This window comes from Gopherus evgoodei, chromosome 7 (assembly GCF_007399415.2).
Source record: "Gopherus evgoodei ecotype Sinaloan lineage chromosome 7, rGopEvg1_v1.p, whole genome shotgun sequence".
NCBI classification, from domain to species: Eukaryota; Metazoa; Chordata; order Testudines; family Testudinidae; genus Gopherus; species Gopherus evgoodei.
In genome coordinates, this window is record NC_044328.1 from 48,435,829 (window position 1) to 48,457,823 (window position 21,995).

At 38.7% G+C, this 21,995-nt stretch overlaps 1 protein-coding gene across 6 annotated transcripts in view; it reads right to left on the reverse strand.

Annotated features, from left to right (window-relative positions):
* Positions 1 to 21,995, reverse strand: part of LOC115654988 (solute carrier family 22 member 15-like) — a 67,309-nt gene that overhangs the window by 43,828 nt on the left and 1,486 nt on the right. For 5 of the 6 annotated variants that reach the window (XR_004001313.1, XM_030569936.1, XM_030569932.1 and 2 more), the window contains exons 2-5: positions 16,974 to 17,120; positions 6,070 to 6,202; positions 2,218 to 2,382; positions 371 to 500 (exon numbers count right to left, since the gene is read on the reverse strand). Coding sequence is in view for 5 of the 6 variants with exons in the window: in XM_030569936.1 (XP_030425796.1) it covers positions 371 to 500; positions 2,218 to 2,382; positions 6,070 to 6,202; positions 16,974 to 17,120 (575 nt within the window). In the remaining variant the exon portion in view is untranslated. The remainder of the gene's footprint in view (positions 1 to 370; positions 501 to 2,217; positions 2,383 to 6,069; positions 6,203 to 16,973; positions 17,121 to 21,995) is intronic. The other variant, XM_030569935.1, reaches the window with a different exon arrangement.

A 21,995-nucleotide genomic window follows, 5' to 3' on the forward strand; every position in this document is an offset into this window, starting at 1 on the left:
GATCAAATGGGGACATATTTAATGACATTAAGGCAAAGCTTCTGGCGTCTAATACTTCTGTTCCAAGGAGGTTAACATCTCTACCTACATGATAAGGACAGGAAGGGTAGACTTCTTTTGGCATCTCTTCTTCAAAGTCAAGTAAAATCTCAAAGCCTTTGTTTTATTAGTGAAAATATCTGACAAAAAAAAAAAACTCTTCCACCTTTGACCTCATATATGCACTAATCTTATCCTGCTTGGAGTATAAAACATTTGAAAAAAATCAACCGTACTTCCATTGCTCTATCTTTCATTGACAAAATAAGGTATTTTTGTTAAATTGCTACACATTGTATTTTTACACACATAACAAATTTGAACTACTTACAAAGAAAGAAGAAAGAAGAAAACCCCTGGAGAATTTGATACAAATGCAAGGAAGCGCCATTCTCGTATGTAGTAACCCAGGAAGGCATAAATTGCTATGCCGACTGCAAATGTTAAATTTGTTAACGAGCCTGAAAATAAAAACAAAACAAAGCTCTACATCAAACAATGACAAAAGCCCACACTCAGATGCCTCAAATTTCTAAGCAGTGAAATACACTAAGTATATAGTCTTCCTACAGTACACAAAGACTTTGCAACATTCTTGTGCAGTTGTCATATTGCTTTGAGTTCATTTGAATAAGTTAACTGATTCTGACATTATATGGATTATGTACATGTATTTACAGAATTTTAATATTTAATTGTTTTGTGGGAGGCAATCAAAGCAAAGCTCAACGTAAAAATAGTGTGGAGAAGCTGAGGTGGGAGAAGAAGTGAAAGGAAATACTCTTAACTGATTTAATTGGATGCATGATGACAATCTGGAGTGGTCGTGAGTCAGACAAAATTGGTAGAGACCTCTAAAACTGGAAGGGTAGTTAGTATTGTATAGAAAAGCAAAGAACTTGAGTGATACTAGGGTAAACTTACCAAACCTTTCTGAAGAACATATATCTATAAAAGGTGCTATGGAAAATATGTAGTCAATGTCAATCACAAAAGCCTAAGAATAAACTTTTTCAGTCAAGTATGTGAGATATAGTACTAAACTGAACGTTCTCAAACAGTGGTCAATGAAGCCTTGGCCACTGCTGGCAGCTAGAAGCTCTTCTTTAGCACTGCTATGAGGAACATTATTCATTAGTTCCCCCTCCCTACCAGCCATTGATCTGTTCTTCATCACCCCCTACTCAACAGCTGAGAGGTACTAAAACAACAAAGCACCTGAAATGGCAAGCAGCAGGGCGCGGAGTATCTTTTCAGCCCATAGGGGCCAGCCCTGTAGGGGAAAAGACTGGGAAGAGCCAAGTAGACAAACAGGAGGCAGACAGAGACAACATGAGTGGAAATGTAGAGAAAAACAAATGGGAAGGACCGGGGGGGGGGGGGAATATCAGTAATTGAAAAAACAGGAAGACAGAACAAAAGAAAAACCTACTCCCTCATTCCCAGAAGGCAAGAAAATATAAAGAGACAAGAAAAAAAAGAGTGTGTAAAGACTGAAGAAATAAAAGGGGGAAATAGGCTCACAGCCACCACAGTTAAACATTTAGGGCCAAGTTCTACCCTCAGTTACTCCAGTGCAAATCCACTAAAATTAGAGTTTCTCTACATTTACAACATTGTGATGGAGAGCTGAATCTCAACATTTATTATTAAATCTATGTTAAATATTCATGCTGGCAGAGCAGAGAGACATTTTTTAAATATTGGATTCAGTACAGAATATGAAAAAAGCACCAGATATGTGCTAGCTTATTTTTGTGGGACAAGAGAAATCAACTACTTTAAAAAATGGTGATGGGGTAAGAGGGAAGTGTTCTTGCCATCATAAATATTTTCTCAAAACACTGATGGTGAAATTGGGGGAAAAGGGAGTTTCTGGAAAAAAAATTTGTAATGCAAAATAGTCCACAGATTATTTTGGGAATCATTATGCTAACCTTGAAATATCACCACTACCCTGTTGTTAATCACGCTGGCCCCAATCCTACAGTCCTTATTCAAGCAAAATTTTGCTTGAAATCATTGGCATTTTGGGTGGAATATTGTATTTATTTGACTCATTATAGTCTTTAATATGTACTAAAATAACTTCATACATTTAAAATTATTTCTAAAATTGCAAGAATTTACAAAAAAGAAAGTTTTGTGTAAGATATTAGCATCATTCTTAAATCTTACCTGTTAATGCCCAGTAAGACTTTCCTACATATTCTTGTGTCAAGACAAAAGACACTAGAGACATTCCACCATTCATAATCCCAACAATGAAGCGTGACATTGCAAAAATTTCATAACTTGGAGCAAATGCTGTGACATATCCAAAAATGACATCAAAGAATAGACCTGAACAAAACAGAGTATTAAAAATCTGGTCTATCAGTCTTCTCAAATAGTGTAAATTCAGAAAAGAGAGAAGGAAGGAAAGAACAGGACTGAAATACTTACCATAACTAGTGTTCTAAAAGTAATACACTGCTACCCTGCTATAACACAACCCGATATAACACGGTTTCACATATAGTGCGGTAGCGGAGGAGCTCCGGTGGCACTTTAAAGGGTCCGGGGCTCCAGCTGCTACCGGGGAGCCCAGAGCCCTTTAAATCAGTGCTGTATTGAGTAACATGAGGATTCCAAGGGGCTCCAAACTGTTAGTATCTATTACCTCATCTCCAAGTCACACAGCTGAGGTTTGTAATACCAAGAATGGAGATCTACAAGAGGAAACTTACCTTTAGACCAATGTTTCCCAAACTTGGGACGCCACTTGTTTAGGGAAAGCCCCTGGTGGGCCAGGCCTGTTTGTTTATCTGCTGCGTCTGCAGGTCCGGATGATCACGGCTCCCACTGGCTGCAGTTCGCTACTCCTGGCCAATGGGAGTTGCTGGAAGCGGTGTGGGCTAAGGGACGTACTGGACCTGTGGACACAGCAGGTAAATGAACCGGCCTGGCCTGCCAGGGGCTTTCCCTAAACAAGCAGCGTCCCAAATTTGGGAAACGCTGCTTTAGACAATACTATCATTCAACACTAGACCCTTCAACTGGAAGTACAACTCCAAAATAAATGACCATGACATGAGTTATCAATTGTAATCCGAAGATTAAGTCCCGATTAATTAACTCACAACAACACTCCTACCTGTCGGAGCTACTGGTAACTAGACAATCTGACTGGTTGATAGCAATTCAGTGATAGCATAATAATCATGTAACTTCATAGTGTTCTAAAATATACTTTATATTAATTAACAAAATGGTTTAAGAAAATTACCATCTGCAGAAAATGACGATCACACAACTAAATTTCTTTCTTCAAAATTAAGTACAAACATTGACCTACAATCTTCAGTTTTGAACTTTAGATCTAGAGGGATGCTTCATAAAAAAATTTAGAAATCAGGAAACTGAGTTCATAGGGAACAATGGGCACAACTGTTTTATTTCATACAAAGGTTAAAAATGCAAAGAGCAACTGTAATTTAAGAAAATAAAACTGTGTCTCAAGAACCTTTTAATGTCAGCTGGAAAGGGGCACAGAGGTAGTTCACAGAGGTTATAGGTAGCTCCCGAGTCTGGCATGTATATTCTAATTCTCCAAAGAGAGCCACGTGAGGTCTCTACTAAAAGCTTATGTCAGTCCTGAGCCTCATAATCACAGAGAGATGTACCTGTGGATGACATCCAAGGAGCTGTTTATATGTACTGAAAATATGTTTTAAAGTCTATCACCAACCAGAGAGGAAAACAGGTTTTCTTCCAGACAGCAGGTAAGATGTGTGTATCTCTGTCAAAATGTAAGTTAAGCATTGTAAGCCAACACAGTGAAATTCCAGTTTACAGAGTCAAGAGGAAAGGCAGCTAGAGAATAAACTACAGGGGGTCATCCTGACTCTGGGGTACAAACAATGAACATGGGGAAATACAAGAAAGCAAGGGAGACCCCACTTTATCCTGCATCTATAAAGGAATTGAGTAGTATGATTACATTCATGAAAACAGGTTCTCAAGTAGGCTTGGTTGAAAACACTGCAAAGGACATGTTGGATGAGATAAACTTATTTAGATTGTAAGTTAGCCTGTTAAGTTAAATTTAGTCTCTAGGAATCATGTCAAGATTTTGTTTCATATGTAACCCTTCTATTTCCACTATCCTTACTCACTTGCTTTTAAATCTTGATCTTTGATAATAAACTTATCATTGTTTTCACTATAAATATATCTCAGTGCTATGGTATTATACAAGGAGCTGATTCTAAGTTGAATCAAACAAGTTAGCGTGTACATTGTCCTCTTGGGGACAGCAAGCCTAGTATTTCTGTGAGTGTTCAGAGGATAAGGGGAGGATAGGCACTTTTGGGGAATGCTTTGAAGGGGCTCAGGGACTGATTTACACCTATTGTTAACCAGCTAGGCAAAGTAAGGGCTGGCCTAACAGACTGGAGGTGTCAGGGAGCGGACACCCATTTAAAGCACAAACAAGCCTCCCTCTCGCTGGAGGCAGGAAAATGATAGGATGAATCATAGCTCTGGTACGCCAAAAACCATCACAACAAGGTTTTACAGTAATAATACGTGAGTTAAGGAGATATAATTAAGTTTCTGGAGAAGGAGGAACTGTGAAAAAGCAAGATGGAATTAAAAAACTCATGATAAAAGAACTATGATAAACTATTAATAAGGTTTCTTTAAAGCATATGGAAGCATTGCAGTATGTGTCTGTTCAATCTTGAAAATATCAGGCCAGGACATAGGCTTTCCTTAATACTCAAAATGGTTTGTATACTATCCTTTATCCAAATAGAGTCCCTGATGCCGTGTGGTCTTGTGCTACACAAAGGGGTCCTAGAAATGGAAGTAATCTTTTCTGAGAAAAGCAAAAGCAGCCCAGGATTTCAATGGGACTGATTGAGAAATGTTATAGGGATGGTAAAATGCTACCTCCGATGTGAGATTGCAAGGGAGTGTGGCTGAAATTGACATTCAAAAAACCTGAGAAGTGAATTCCAGTGGGTTGAAACTATGCTGTTTAGACTACACATTAGCATATCTTGACGTCTTGGCCTGAGAAGTTAAAAGCTTCTACAGAGAATTAGTCCCAGTACTACTAACTGTATCTATACGATCGCCTTTAGTTTAAGTAGTAGCATTAGTGATTTGGGATCCAAATGTTCAAATCACAGCAGGGCTGAATTTCTCACACACTGGCAACAGTGTCTCTTGATGAGCTTAAATCACTTTAAAAGCACTAGAGGGACAAGGTGGATGAGGTAATATTTGTCATTGGATCAACTTCTGTTGGTGAGAGAGAAAAATTTTCAAGCTTACAGAGAGCTCTTCTTCAGGTTTAAAATAAGAACACTCATGACAACAGGAAGAAAATATCTTGAATTATGTGCTGGAGAAAGACTTCTTAGTTTTACATATCTGAAATTGATGGGTCTATGTGTTGCAAATTCTACAAGAAATTGCAACATATGTTCTCATCTTTTTATGGATGGGTGATGATTTGTGAAAACCCATAGCACCACCTCCCTTTATAATAGACAATAATTACTGGAAGGCTGGAGAATGTAAGTTAAGTAGCATTATAGCAGGCTAAGAAGTAGTAAATTCAAAATATTATGCTGAGGTTTCAAATATGAAGAAAACTCTGGAAGTTTAACATATTGTGCTATACAGTATAGCCAATTTCAGAAAACCTTTGAACCAGAAAATAGATTGCCAAATAGTACAGATAAACGACACAGACAGACCACAAGTTCAAATGGATTTTTTTAAACCACAGCTGGTGGAACACCACAATCAACACAAAACAATACAAGCTTTCTTCACAAATGCTCTTGCCTTAGAAATATTTCTGGTCCCCATCAAGGAAATAAACTTTTAATTGAAAAGTATGATGAAATACATATGCTGTGTACTCCCAATGGAAAAATATTAAATGCTCTTATTCTGGCCCTCATTTCCTTCAGATCCAGATATTATGTCCAAATTGAAAATGTGTAAGAAACAATGATTTTACTTTTATCTTACCTGACATGTACACTGGTTTCCTGCCCAATCTGTCAGACAATGGTCCAAAAAATATATTTCCAATAAGCAATCCAGCAAAATACAAGGATGATGCCAGGTTTACTTTATAGGCCTCATGTCTGATTAAGTACCACTGTTGAAAATAAAGGAATTTGTAGTTTAAAAACAGTAATACAGATTCATTGGCTTCTTGAAAATATTGAAGAAAACTTAATATTTTTACAACTACGGAATATCTCGTACCATTATTCTGTATTCTGGCCTTGTGTTATGTTCACTTGAGTTTTGTTTAAAGCTCCACAGCAGATTATGGCCTAACAACTTTTTAAATGTATATACTTCTGTCAAGACGTTTCATTACAATATATTTCTCATGCTACGTTTCAATGTTATATGTTCAAGCAAATTAGAAATGCATCACAATAAACTTTGGCCCATCAACAGCAACACAGTCAAAGTTATTAGAAATAGGAGAGACTTAATTTTTAATAATATGAACTGGAAACCTTCAGACTTGTTTCTGAAGCACAGGCTTACAATAGTAATATGCAATTAAGGCAGCTTAAAATTGAAAGATAGCAAAAAATGTTCATCAGGAACAAAGCAATATAAAATATGCTTTACTTGACTATTATCTTGCCCTGAACAGCGTTTATCAGACCACCAGAGGTCCATGGAACCCTATCTAGTAGTCTGCAGAATAAAACACTGAAAACCAAACAGAGAGGGATCAAGGGATTGCACGGGAAGGTGGTGTAAGAGAATCATTCTCTTATGAGAGGAAGTTTGAGAACCATTAACCCACATTACTCTATTCTGTAAATGTGGGACAGAATTTATTTCTCCTTGCTCTGCACAAAAGGAGACTCTTTGGGTGAGATGGTACTGCAATATACAAGTTTTACAAAATATCAGACACTTTTGAGATTTCCTGTTAGCACACCAGGAACACACAACAGATTGTGTTAAAGAAGGAGCTTGACTTCTGAACTTACATTTTTGTGTGAATTTACTTCAATTGTTAATTTTAAAGATACATTTGAAAACAAAAATACAAAGCAAAAACCAACATCTAAATACTTGATAAGTCATGATTACGCCTATTAAGTCAGACAGACAATAGGGTAAATTCGTATTCGGACATTTAATATACACAATCTGATTATTTGTTCAAAAATCATTTTGTATCAAAGAAGTCCTTACTACTGACAGCTATTAGATGGCCTACATCAGGAGTTCTCAACCTATAGCTGGTGACACCCTGGAAGATAACCAAAAGTTTTAGGGGGTTTGTAAACTACCCCCTTTTTCCCTATTTTTCCCTTGCATTTTATATATATATATATATATATATATATATATTCTCTAGTCCTTGAAGTTGCAGAGATAATTGAAAATGTGCACCAAGCATAAACTGAAGCAGTGATACCAGCCTGCAAGAGCAACTCTGAAAGGTACGAGCTGCCCTTTTCATCAATTCTGTAGCCACAGAATTTGACCTTTTCCCCCTAGTATGCCCTGGCATTCAGCATTTCATTGTTTTGTTTTAGTCAGAGCTCAATATTTTGGTTTGGGCCCTCTGCCCAGCTGAGACCTGCTGGCTGTTGCCTCTGCATTCTCAGCTTTCCCACTCAGGGGAAGATATTTGGATCATAGTGCACACCTCCTGCACTGTTCCATAGAGCCAAAACAGCAAGGCAGACATGGCTACCCTCCATTTCTTCCCTCTTCTATGGAACTTTCCTCTCTGCTAGCCTCTGACCAAAATGCAAATCAGAATATTTCAAAAGGGTGGCTACAGTATCTGACAGAGGATTCAGGGGCATATACATAGCCACTAAAAGGAGAGGACACCGCCATTTGAAGGCTAAACATACATCTTTCCAAAATAATCTCCTGAATTCTTCAATCAAAAGTTTACAAAATTAGGTGACCTTCATTAAATAGCAATATTGTAAACATGAAAGCCCTTGGAGAATCATACTTGATGTCATCACAAATAACAAATGCCTCAAAGTCTCATAACTAGGGAACCACTGATTGTTCCCTTAGTCTCAGATATTAGAATCAGTTGCTGTCAGGCCAATCAAAGCACTCAGCCCTCTTCAATATCAGTCAGCAAGATGACAAATTAATGACATGCTGCAGATGGTTGGAAACAGATGTTAGAAGCCAGTAGTTCTCAACACAGCTGAATGAAACTTTCAATATTTGTCCAGTATGAGCAGCATGAAATTCCTGTTTTGAAGCTTTCCTGCAACACCTGCAGTTGGGACTGATTGGTATTGCTGTACTTGATATTCAACACTGATGATGCCAGAGATATGACAGGAAAACACACTGGCTTTATATCTAGGATAGCATACCAAGCCATTGAAATACGTTGATCAATTCAAGGGGAAGCTTTTGGCAGCACAGAAAATGGCAACAGAACTGAAAACAGGTACTTGGAAGAGGCCGTTAAAGTTATGAACTTTACAACCTCTTATCTATATTATGTGAAGAAATGGGCACTCAATATGCACAACTCCTCTTCCACAAAGAAGTTTGTTGGTTTTTACTCTGATGTTTTGAATTTCTAGTCTGAGCTCAGAGATGACCTTTTTTCCCTTGTTTAATTTGACTCTGCCCTTGCTGACTAATTCACAGATCAGCATTCAATTAATTATTCTGAATGTTTGTTTCCAAGAATGGACCATGACATGGGTTCTCAAATTGGGAATTCCAAAATCCTGGAGTTGAGGTGTCGGGCCGGGGATTCATAATTCCTGGGAGATTGTAACCACCTTGTACTTCTCTTATTGCTAAATGGGAAAAGAGGCCCTGGGTTAAATGTTGCCATACCAGGTCAAGTTTGAGAACCACAGGCTTCCATGAAGTATGCTGGCATATTCAGCCACATACCTAAAACCACTACCACAATTAGCACAAACTAACATTGTGGTTGTCAGTCTCTCTACAGAGGTTAAACTAAACAGGTATGGAAGTGAACTATCCTCTCCATCCCTAGATGTGGCCTCGTCAGGTCACAGTTAGAGCAAATTGAAGGGGAGTATGGGGAAGCATGAGTATCATATGAGATGCATGACATCTGGCAGTCTGAGAAAATAACTATGGAACTCCAGGATGACATTTTCACACATACATATTTCATATCTGAACTTTAAAATTGAGCAACTACTGCAAATTCACAATAAAATATTCCATAGCCATCTTCAGAGGATCCACACAACCAAGTCCTAGCATCTTTTGCAAAACAAATTACACACACAGACAATTACTGTTGCTCATGTATATAATATGGAAAATAAATAAAATAAAATAAATAAAATGAGATCTCTAAAAAAATATATAGATAACGATCCCATTAATTTCAAGAAAATTAGAGATTTTTTAAATATTACCATTAAACAATGTAAATATAAATTGATAACAGTTTAGCATTATTTTTTCCAAGTGAGTTTGCAAAACTCATCAAATGATCCGATCATGACAAAATGTAGAAAAAAAGAGAAATAATTAAAAGTCAAAAGCTGAAAAACAAAAGTATATGATAACTAATGGCAAAGATCAAGTCTTATTTTATATTGTAAAAACATACTATCAAAACATTAAGAAATGCATTTGAAATCCAAAAATCTGTAATCAATCAAGTAATTATAAATGATATATGTTTAACTAACTTCTAGATGACAATTATTGTAGTTAAGTACGAAGCCTGAGAAAAACTAAAAATCTGCCAAATATTATTTACTGTGTAACAAATTATTGGGCCAACCATGCAAAATGTTGACAGCCCTTCAACTCCCATTGACAGTAGGTTCTTTATGTTTACACTGAGAATAGATTATGTAGTCCTTACTAGAGGAAGTAAAGCCCCTCTTGAATAAATCTGGAGCTCTGCTTGAGGAAAGACAACAGAATATAACATTGGTTAAGTGACTAACAAAATGTAAAATGGAATGCATAATGACCATATTTTCACAGCTGGACCTCATATTTCAGTCTGTGGCTAGAAAGTTTTGGGTTTGAAATACATGATGAAGTCCTTGATATGTAGGTGAAACATCAAATTAAAAATACATTAAGTTATATCGAGGAATGTTTATCTAAGAAGAAAGGGTCTGAGCTACAGGAGCCATTGCCTTGATAGTAAAATTTAAATACAGAGGATCAAAACTTGCATTGTAAATGATGGGAGAGCAAATCTGTAATTATGCCAGAGAAAATATCTTCACTTCCATATCCCTAATTCAGATATTTAACTTTCGGAGTGAAAACTAATTTTCTGTAGTTTCTCACCTTTACTCTCAGAGCATTTTGAGACCGTTTGGAGAAAGAGGGGAAAATATGTTTACACCAATTAGTTTTCAGACAATTCTTGTGTGCAAATGTAGAAGTCAAAAAGAGCTTCTTTTTAAAACTTGAGAACTTACCAGGGACGTGGTCCTCAGTAAGAACAAATGTTTAAAGTAATGTAGTAATGTAGATTAGAAATAATGACGTTATAAATGTCAAAGTGTCATGTGCAGTATTGTACATGAATTTTCAGTTGTGATTTTAAACAATGCAATGAGAGACAATGCTCCAAATAATCATATGCATATGTGTGTCTTAAGCATTACATATTTTATTACAATGTCATCTTCAAAATCAGACTGATGCCTATTTAAATGGGGACAGAGTACAACAAGAAGGATGGGAAATCTCTTGTGTCTCTTCTCATGTTCTGCAAGTCTTTTAAGTAGAGATGTCCTAATTTCTTTTTTCAAATTAATTTTCTTTCATTTAAAAAAGATAAAGCATATATAGTTATTATATACAGAAAAGTCAGGAAAATCTAAGTTGTAGATCCACAAAACAATCTTAATTCAGCGACATGATATAATATATTTAATACACAGTAAAGGGTATATCAACTCAAATAAGACAGAGGTATTGCTGAAGAAAAAGGGCTAAACTTGGAGGAATATCTAGGAAATGCAACCTCAATCTTCATTAATGGCATCTTCCAAGTGAATGTCAGGACAGTCTGAAAATGCAAGACATTTAACTTCTCATGGACACAGAAGCAGTAGCCAGAAACATCGTGTTTCACCTTCTACTACCCAGGAGACTGTGCTCCTTTTTTCCAATGGCAGACTTGTTCACCTGGTTTGTCACCTTAGAGCTAGACTTCAGCAGCATGCTATAGCTTGATGTGATGCTCGAGCTACAGATTGCTTGCGGCTCATAGCATACATGCTAAACAAAGCAGGCTGGTAAAAATAGATGATTTTTTAAAAAAATACAAAAACAGATTTTTTAGATTTTGTTATTTAAATAAGTTTTTCTTTTTTTAAAATGAACCTGTTTATAATAAGTTTAGGCCTTAACATATTTTACATTAAATTCAGATTTCATTTTAATCTCTTACAACATTTAAATAAAAATAAATATGCTGAATCCATGAGCCTCTATCAAAACCTTTGAGTTAAAGGCTGCTTTTCTATATAAAGAAAGAATCGGGGGAAAACATCCAATTTTTGAGGTCAAAGTTTATAAATATGGCACAAGAGGTTATGTACTGTATTAAGGTCTTGATCCTGTGGGGGACCCAAGGGCAAGAGACTGGCTAAGTCATCACAAGTGTTGGGATCCAGCCTCTGACTCCAGGAGACACCATCATCTATCTCATCAGCATCATCCATTTAGCCCACCTGGGTGGTCTCATACTCCTATTTTATAGCTTCTCCCTACCTGAGCTCTGACCGTGTTAGTTCTCCAACTATGAATATTTATGACTTCACTCACCATAGAAACTTACTCTCCAGCTCATGGAAAAACACTGAAGTTTACATATCCAAAACACTGAAGGTTGTTTTGTTTAATAAATATAAATTGTATATGCTGTTTTGTGCATTTAATTAAATTCCATTTACCATCCTAACGCAGCTTGGCACAAATCATGAGCAAAATGTTAATTATCTAGTATTTATCATTCAACATTTTCTAACACACTAAAAATGTACAATTAACAAAAATCTAAAAATATTCAGCTATATAATTGCTTAAATAAATGTATATCGTTATAGTATACCCTTCTAGGTAGCAAAAACACATGTACCAAATCTAGTATAAAGGCTCTATATAGTTGTAAATCTGCATGTTTTAATGTTATATCAAACAATGAGAGTGCACCTTTCTTTAGAAAATAACTGAAGTACAAATGGAAAAGTTGATTAAAACTGATGACATAAATTGAGGTTTTCCACTTGGTGATTTACATCTTATACTGTATGCAGTGTTGTTGAGTCATGTCAGCCCCAGGATATTAGAGAGACAAGGTGGGTGAGGTGATTTTTTTATTGGAAGAACTTCTGTTGGTGAGAGAAAAGCTTTCAGGCTTATGCAGAGCTCTTCTTAAGGTCTGGGAAACATAGGCTATGTCTACACTGCACATCTTACAATGATGCAGCTGTACCACTGTAGCCACGCCGTTGTAAGGTAAGCAGTGTAGCCATTCTTTGTTGCTGGGAGAGAGCTCTCTCAGTGACAAAATAAAACCACACCCAATGCAGGGCAGTAGTTTTGTTACTGGGAGAACATCTCCAGTCAACAAAGCACTGCCTACACCAATGCTTTTCATCCACACCCCTAAGCAATGTAGTTATACCAAACTAACACCTGTTGTAGACAATGCTATGTTAATGGGAGGGTTTCTCCCATCAATATAGCTACTGCCTCTCATAGAGGTGGATTACTACACGAAGAGGAGGTGGTCTCCCCTCAATGTAGTAGCATCTTCATGAAGCGCTGCAGCTGCGCCACTGCAGCATTTTAAACATAGACCTGACCTCAAGTGTCACAGCTAAATACAAGATGGAACAGATTGTTTAGCACATGTAGTTAACACATATTTCAAGGGACAATTCAAGGTGAAGTGGCTCAGTAGGGCTCATCATCAGAAGCAAACTCTTCACAGATACTCTGAAGTTTCCTAAAGAAAAGCTTTGTGTAAGCTCCAAAGCTTCTCTCTCTCATCAACAGAAGTTGTTCCAATACAAGATATAACCTCAGCCACCTCATCTCTCTAAGAACATAGTATCAGAGGGGTAGCCGTGTTAGTCTGGATCTGTAAAAGCAGCAAAGAATCCTGTGGCACCTTATAGACTAACAGACGTTTTGGAGCATGAGCTTTCGTGGGTGAATACCCACTTCTTCAGATGCATGTCATGCGTCTGAAGAAGTGGGTATTCACCCACGAAAGCTCATGCTCCAAAACGTCTGTTAGTCTATAAGGTGCCACAGGATTCTTTGCTGCTTTCTAAGAATATAAACTGTCATGCTCCAAACTGACTGTCAATACAGTTCTTAGCATAATTCAAGTTGCTAGATCTTGTTTTCAAAGCCCTGAAAATGTCATGAACAAGACCCCTCAAGGCACTGTCTCTCACAGGGAGAGACCTCAGCAGTGGAATCAATTCCCATATGAGGCGAGTCCAGCTCTTGCAGCCTTCTGATTGTGTTTCCGAAGAAATTCCCTTAATAGCCAAACAATAAAATAACTCCAGCAAGTGAGCATACAGAAAACAAGCTATATCCAGACACTTTTATGTGGCTCAAAATACCGAGGAGGGGAAATACCAGGCCAGAAGAACCATGTCCATAATTTTCAATGTATGTAATAATGCCAAGATACCACTGTGATTGAAACTTTAAAAATGCACTTTCTAATAAGATATTTAAAATACCACCACATACTGGAATATAAAATACAAATGAACAAAGCTATCGTTCTTACTGCAACCATTTACAACTTCCTGATTTCTGTACTCTTAAATAACTACCCTGATGTTGTATTGACACAGATTTTGCATTTAAGGGATCTTTCAGGTGCTTTTTTAATCTAATACAATTAATTCTGTGTCATCCTACCAATCATTATCTGAAAGAATTATGCATTAGGCTGTTATGTGTATAATAATACAATACACATGGAACCACCAAAACTACGTGGTCTGAACAATCTCAAGGATTTTCTTCAAAACTGTTGTAGAGTCATTCAGTTTTCAACATGGATTACTTGACTGTAAAGTTCAGATATGCAAGCAATCATCTTTTCCTTTTCATAAGTTATTTCTCAGTTCAAATTTGGTATGTTTTATTTATTTTATACTGTTTTATTATATCGTAAAAAAGATGGGAAAGGAAAAGTTAGGGAAGATGGAACATATACCTACAGAAATATCTGTAGTCAGTTGCAGGTACATTACGAATTTCAATAAGCAATTTATTTAAAAATTACAAAAAAGTTAATCATAATGCTAAAATAGATATGCTTTTAAAGTTTTCTACAGTCTCCTAAAATTCCATGGTGAGAGATACAGTAGCATTCCAAAACAATCAGGCTTATCTAATGTTTTTAAATTTTTGAGAATCTGTTTCTTAGTCCCGAAGGTATCTCTGCATTAGTGCTGAATTAATAAAGACCTCTAAATATATTAAGAATATTTTGAGTCCTTTATTATTCTAGACTGGAGAATTGTGTTTATCTTTAAATATTTCTGCCAGAAAGACTACTACCTATTGCTCATCCACATGATGTTTTTCTTTTGCTTTATACATATATATATTGCTGGAAAAACTCTGTTAAAATACCACCTCATTACTGAATTTCTTACATGTAGGTTCATAGTCTCTGTGGTGCTTTTGCTGATCACCGATATAGAAAGATTACTTAATACATATACATTTTTAAAAACTAGAAAAAAAATTCTGATACCAAGTCCCACTTAAATCTGCTTATCACCTTACAGAAAACTAAGAAAGAAGTGTTCCGCTTGAATTAGAGGATGACTACTTGTTAAAGTTTATCAGTCATATGTTCTAAAATAGTCTTCCTTTGTTTTATTCTATTCTTCAGTGCTTTTTGTAGTCTTCTAGAAGCTTGAATATAAAATTGTGATGGTTTTCACTCGTGCGGAGCGTTGTCTAATGGCCAGCACTTGGGCTCTTCAAAATGCAGAGGAGGTTCGGGGGAGGCGGAGGCAAGCCCTCCCACTACACCAGGCTCCAGCCCAGGACTTTGTGAGGGTTATCAAAAATCTGACAGCCAGAAGTGCCTTAAGGCTGCCCTCCCTGGGCCACTTCCTACCACCTCACGGTTGTCCAAAGTTTGCTATCTCTAGTGAGAAGATGCACAGCGAATCAGTTCACCGCTTGGCACCTCCTTGTGGCCATGCGTGGCAGCTCCCTCTTTCTCACGGCGTTGGCTGCCTCCTCCTGTGGTTTAGCACTCAGCCAGGTCAGTTCCAAGTCTCTCCTCCGCTGGGGTATTCCATAAACAAAACAAGAAGAATTGACACAAACAAAGGCCCCAGGGGTGGGGAGGGGATGGAGAATGCTTCCCTTTTGGGTTCTATCAGAAGCAGGTCCTCTGTTCCCTCGGGGAGGGACCTCTGGACAGTTGTAGGGAGAGATCCTGCCTTTCCTCAGCTCTGTTCACAGGAGCTGCAAGTCTTCTCTCTTCCCTGGTCTGTCCCTAAGTGTGTTGTTCTGCTCCCAGGTGTGGTGGGGTGGGGCTGGCCTTGTTGCATTCTTTTTGCTCACATTTTCAATATCATTCTGCTTTTAAGCTCAGAGGGGATGGACATATTGAAAAACCCACCAAAACAATCACAAAATCTGTCACACAGACCTGAGTCAATGTTGCATCATTTCTCCAACTGCATCTAGTCCTTAAACCCTTCCAGACAAACATTATATGGCCAAGTTTTGGGACAGCAGTAAGAGAGGAGAAACAGATGAATAGTTTCTCTAGATCAGCAATTCCCAGACTGTTCAATTACCAATTCTTAAAAAATTGTTGTGAAGTGAATGGATGGGACATCACACTCACGTACCACAGTTTGAAACCCCCTGGCCTAGATCACATTCCCTAGCAAGATAACTGAAAATTGCCCATGGCAATCAATCAGTATAACTCATTTCTACTAGAAGCCACGCAACTCTCTCTAAAAAACTTTTAATGCAGGCAAAGATGTTCCTAAGGCAGCTGTATTTCCTGGGTGACCCAAAAAGTAACACAAAGAACACCTAGCTTTGAACAAATGGAACAAAACACATAAAACTAGAGGGCGAAGTGCTATATTCAGTGCCCAAGATGCAAACCCTGGTCCAGTCTACCCCCATCCCTCAAGATGGCATGGATATTTTGGGAAATCCAGAAGTGTCGTGTGAACTTAGTTTTCAGAATAATTTTAATCCTCCTATAGGGAAAGCTATGGGAGGACATGATGCAGCTATAGTCAAGATTTATTACACTGAATAATCAAAAACAGAACAAAAAATTAATTCCAATTCATTAGCTCTTCCTGAATCATAAGTATTTCTTCAGAGGCTGAATTCATTCTCAGTAGGAAACTGACTGTATAGTGGGCTGATGTAAGATTTCAAACATGTAATTAAATGGTGTAAGCTACAATAAATTGTCCTCTTTAATGAAGGGCACAAAAAGATGAAAAAAAATCCTAAAAATCATGAAATTAAGACCATAAAGCGAATTTAACCCAAAGCATTTCACTCAGAAGGATATTGAATTTATGTGAAGTAAAGCCAAAGATAATAGTATGCATAATTTGAACAATTAGATTATAGATTTAAGAAAACTGAAGAAAATAGTAATAAAGCAGAGACATGTGGGTTCTGGTAAATTCAAAAGTGAGATGCCTGGCCCAAGTGACCTTTTTATTTTCAGCAATTCCTGTGTCCTCATGTACAGAAGAATTACAATTTGTGCAAGCAACATATTCAACTAAGTCTTCTTCAGGCTTCACAAGAGAGAATCCTGCACTGATTATAAAGAAATAAACCAGAAACACAGAAAAGAATCATTAAGAAATGACACAGAACAAAGTACTTGCCTCAGTTGCTATAGATGTGAAGTTATCTGCAAATCGGACATGTCTGGCAAGCTCCTCTGTGCTAGCAGGAATTTCGCCCTGGTCAATATGATACTCTGGCACAGCCCCCACTAATACAATAAGCATAGACTGACAGGCCACATATACCTAAAAAGAAGAGACAAACAATTGTTTAGGATAAACAATTTACATGATATTTTGCCCTCTTTCATCAAAAATACTTTAGCCTCTTCACTGAACTAATATTTACAACTTGAGCTACAGTGGTTCTCCTAATTCAAAAGCACAACAGCTCAGTGTATTGTCTTTGAGTCCCTAGGCAGGAACGCATAACCAAGGGCATTTTTCAGGGACAGCAGTCATGTCATATTTAAGATTTTCAGTAGGTTTCTATTAACATTTTGATTTTGCAACTCTCCCCCAAATTTCAAAATTCTTCAAACTTCTTATTTGCTGCTTTGCAGCAAGAACACAGAAAGGAGATTATAAACTACTGTACTTTACTAGGGACTTCTAGCTGATCTAGCACCCAAGGCCAAAATTTAATTCAATTAAAGTTTGTTTCCAAGAGTTACTAACATTTTATATAGCAACATCACTAATGAATATCAATTCCAGCAACAAATCAGTACAGCAAACCAATGGAGTTAGAAACCTCTAGCTTTTCTCCTTGCAGAGACTGAACCTGATCACTATGGAGGTTAGATTGGGGTGGGCAAATAGCCGCATACGTCTCTTTTACAGTTAAAATGCATCTCCAACCCCCTCCCCCATGCTCCACCTAACAGACTGGTGGGGGGGGGAGGGCAAGCTTGGGGATTCTGCGCAGTGGCAGTGTGGTGGGGCTAAGGGATTCTGCCAGAGACAACCAGTGCCTGCTGAGAGTGGGGGAGCACAATTTAAAGGTTTCCCTAACAGCTGGAGTCACACTCATAAGTCCCCAGGGATGCCCCCTCTTACCTCAACTACTACTCCCTGCAGCTCCCAGGTATTAGCTCCACATGGAAAATCAATGGCAAACAGCTGGAGCTGCCACTTTAGCTTCACGGGGAGAGGCGGCAGCAAAAGCAGTGGCTCTCCCTGCATCTCCCAGTTGTTTGTCACAGCCTCTCCCCTGCAGCTGCAGCTCCCAGCTTATTGGCTCCAGCAGCTGCCATGCAGGGAGGGGGCCCTGCAGCACAATGTGACTGAGTGGGGCCAGCAAGCCCTCGCAAAAATCTGGGAGGGCACGTGTGCAGAGACTCAGGGCTTCAGCGCGAGTGGGGCTGAAGCCCCAAGACTCCCCATCCCCACAGGGCTAAAGCTTGAGTCTCCTGCAGGTACCTCTCACAGTGACAGGGCTGAGGCCCCAAGACCCCTCTCCCTGCAGGGTTGAAGCCTCAAGCCCCAGCAAGGGCACCCCATAGGGCAGAAGCCCCACCAGGGGTCCCCCAGCTCTCAAACTTCTGAAGATTGTTGTATGCAGTTCAGAGGGTCTGTAAGCTTGGCCACCCCTGGGCTACATAGTAGAAAAAGAAAGTTTTCCATCAAAAGGCTCATGAGACTCTCTCTTCCTGCAGGCTTCAGGAGGTTCACAGTAAGTTTGAATATCTTGTACAAGAAGTGCAATCTTAGTTCCGTGTTTCTAACTTTTTTTCTTTAAACCAACTTTCTTGAAAAATAACATATACTCAAACCTTAACTACTTTTTGATGTTGTATTGTCTGGAAGGAACTCAACTCTGGAGCTATTTTCCCTCCACAGGTCCAGCAGGGCCCAATATATCTTGTCCTGCAGCTTGATTTGGGGATTGGATCTGTTTATATTTGGATTAGCAAATGTGTTTACATGCCTACTCATAAATATGATCAATGCAGTTTTAGAAATAAAAAAAAATAAGTATGCTGTACTCTGGAATGATACAAAATGATAAAATCTCAAGCATTAGGAAAAATTGTAACAAACCAAGTAAGAGAAGTGTTCAATTAAAAGGTCTATTTAAAGAAACATTTAAGATACACTATTCATAGACTAACAGACTTGAAGGTCAGAAGGGACCATTATGATCATCTAGTCTGACCTCCTGCACAATGCAGGCCACACAATCTCACCCATCCACTTCAATAACAAACCCCTAACCTATGTCTGAGTTATTGAAGTCTTCAAATTGTGGTTTGAAGACCTCAAGCTGCAGAGAATCCTCCAGCAAGTGACCCAGGCCCCATGCTGCAGAGGAAGGCAAAAAACCTTCAGGGCCTCTGCCAATCTGCCCTGGAGGAAAATTCCTTTCCGACCCCAAACATGGCGATCAGTTAAACTCTGAGCATGTGGGCAAGACTCACCAGCTAGCACCCAGGAAAGAATTTTCTGTAGTAACTCAGATCCCATCCCATCTAACATCCCATCACAGACCACTGGGCATACTTACCTGCTGATAATCAAAGATCAATTGCCAAATTAATTGCCAAAATTAGGCTATCCCATCATACCATCCCTTCCATAAACTTATCAAGCATAGTCTTAAAGCCAGATATGTCTTTTGCCATCACTACTCCCCTTGGAAAGCTGTTTCAGAATTTCATTCCTCTAATGGTTAGAAACCTTCATCTAATTTCAAGTCTAAACTTCCTAGTGTCCAGTTTATATCCATTTGTACTTGTGTCCACATTGGTAGTAAGCTTAAATAATTCCTCTCCCTCCCTAATATTTACCCCTCTGATATATTTATAAAGAGCAATCATATCCCCCCTCAACCTTCTTTTGGTTAGGCTAAACAAGCCAAGCTCTTTGAGTCTCCTTTCATAAGACAAGTTTTCCATTCCTCGGATCATCCTAGTAGCCCGTCTCTGTACCAGTTTGAATTCATCCTTCTTAAACATGGGAGACCAGAACTGCACACAGTATTCCAGATGAGGTCTCACCAGTGCCTTATATAACGGTACTAACACTTCCTTATATTTGCTGGAAATACCTCGCCTGATACATCCTAAAACTGCATTAGCTTTTTTAACGGCCATATCACATTGGCGGCTCATAGTCATCCTGTGATCAACCAATACTCTGAGGTCCTTCTCCTCCTCTGTTACTTCCAGCTGTTGTGTCCCCAATTTATAACTAAAATTCTTGTTATTAATCCCTAAATGCATGACCTTGCACTTTTCACTATTAAATTTCATCCCATTACTATTACTCCAATTCACTGAGAAATTGATTTTAATATTACCTTTTAAGTTTTAAAGTTTATACTTCACTTCTGTCTTTTTTAATTGGCACTCTTTTTTTTAACAGTTTGCATATGAACCATGTTAATCAATGGAAGTTATTGGGTATTTAGATCTTCTGAAAAACCAGATGAGCTAGAGACAGCTGCCTGGCATCAGCCCCCAAGACTTACGGGTAGAACAAAAACTTAAGTGCTTCTTGAGCCAAAGACAATCAGTTCTGAAGAAGTTATAAAAGTACAGTGAGGACTAAAGAAATACTACTGTAAGCACAAGTAGCCGTGTTAGTCTGTATCCACAAAAACAACAAGGAGTCCAGTAGCACCTTAAAGACTAACAGATTTATTTGGGCATAAGATTTCGTGGGTAAAAAAACCAACTTCTTCAGATGCATAGAGTGAAAGTTACTGATGCAGGCATAATATAATGACACATGAAGTGAAGGGAGTTACCTCACAAGTGGAGAACCAGTGTTAACAGGGCCAATTCAATCAGGGTGGATGTAGTCGACTCCCAATAATAGATGAGGAGGTGTGAATTCCAGGAGAGGCAAAGATGCTTTTGTAATGAGCCAGCCACTCCCAGTCCCTATTCAAGCCCAAATTAGTGGTGTTAAATTTGCAAATGAATTTTAGTTCTGCTGTTTCTCTTTGAATTCTGTTTCTGAAGTTTCTTTGTTCAAGAATAGTTACTTTTAAATCTGTTATAGAATGTCCAGGAAGATTGAAGTGTTCACCTACTGGCTTTTGTATGTTATCATTCCTGATTAATAATACAATAAGCATGCCAAACAGTTCAATTACAAATGAAAGAGAATGTTAGATTTCAAACAGAAAGCAGCCAGCAAACTGCCAAGGTAACAGCTATTCTGTCTACATCAAGGTCCTAAATCAGAGATGGGCAAACTATAGCTGGGGGGCCACATCCGGCACTCCAGATGTTTTAATCTGGCCCTCAAACTCCAGCCAGGGAGCGGGGTCAAGGGCTTGCCCCTGCTCTGTGCAGCTCCCAGAGCAGTGGCATGTCCCCCCTCTGGCTCCTACGCACAAGGGCAGCCAAGGGGCTCTGCATGCTGCCCCCACCCCAAGTGCCACCCTCTCAGCTCCTACTGGCCGGGAACCACAGCCAATGAGAGCTACAGGGGCAGCACCCGCCTGGTCACAGCTCCGCATAGGAGCCAGAGAGAGAACATGCCGCTGCTTCTGGGAGCTGCTTGAGGTAAGTGTCTGCACCCAATCCCCTCAATCCCCTGCCCTGATCCCCCTCCTGCCCTCCGAACCCCTTGGTCCCAGTCCGAAGCACTCTCCTGCACCCCCAACCCCTCATCTCCAGCCTCATCCTAGAGCCTGCACCCCCAGCCGGAGCCCTCACCCCTCCCACACTCCAGCCCCCAATTTTGTGAGCATTCATGGCTCACCATACAATTTCCATTCCCAGATGTGGCCCTTGGGCCAAAAAGTTTGCCCACCCCTGTCCTAAATCATCTTCCATCCTTGAGGCTCATTCCTACTGGAAGAACCAAACCCATCTATCTAAAACCACGGAAGATGCTACCTCTTATCTCTGGATGAAATCTAGAAAAATGATAGTGTTTTCTTAATGTGAGAGGTTTACATATGCCCCCAAATACCCCACCACATCTCTGACAATGCAAAATGCAAGGAGCAGCAAACATAGGGTCCATCTGGCAGCTCCATCTCAGATCACTGCAGAAGAAATCCTGAAGAACAAGTGGTTTTGTGATCAAAAAGACACTGGTGGTTTGTTTGTTTTCTTTGCATTTGATTTTTAAAAAACAAAAGATTTAGAATAGTAAACTTCA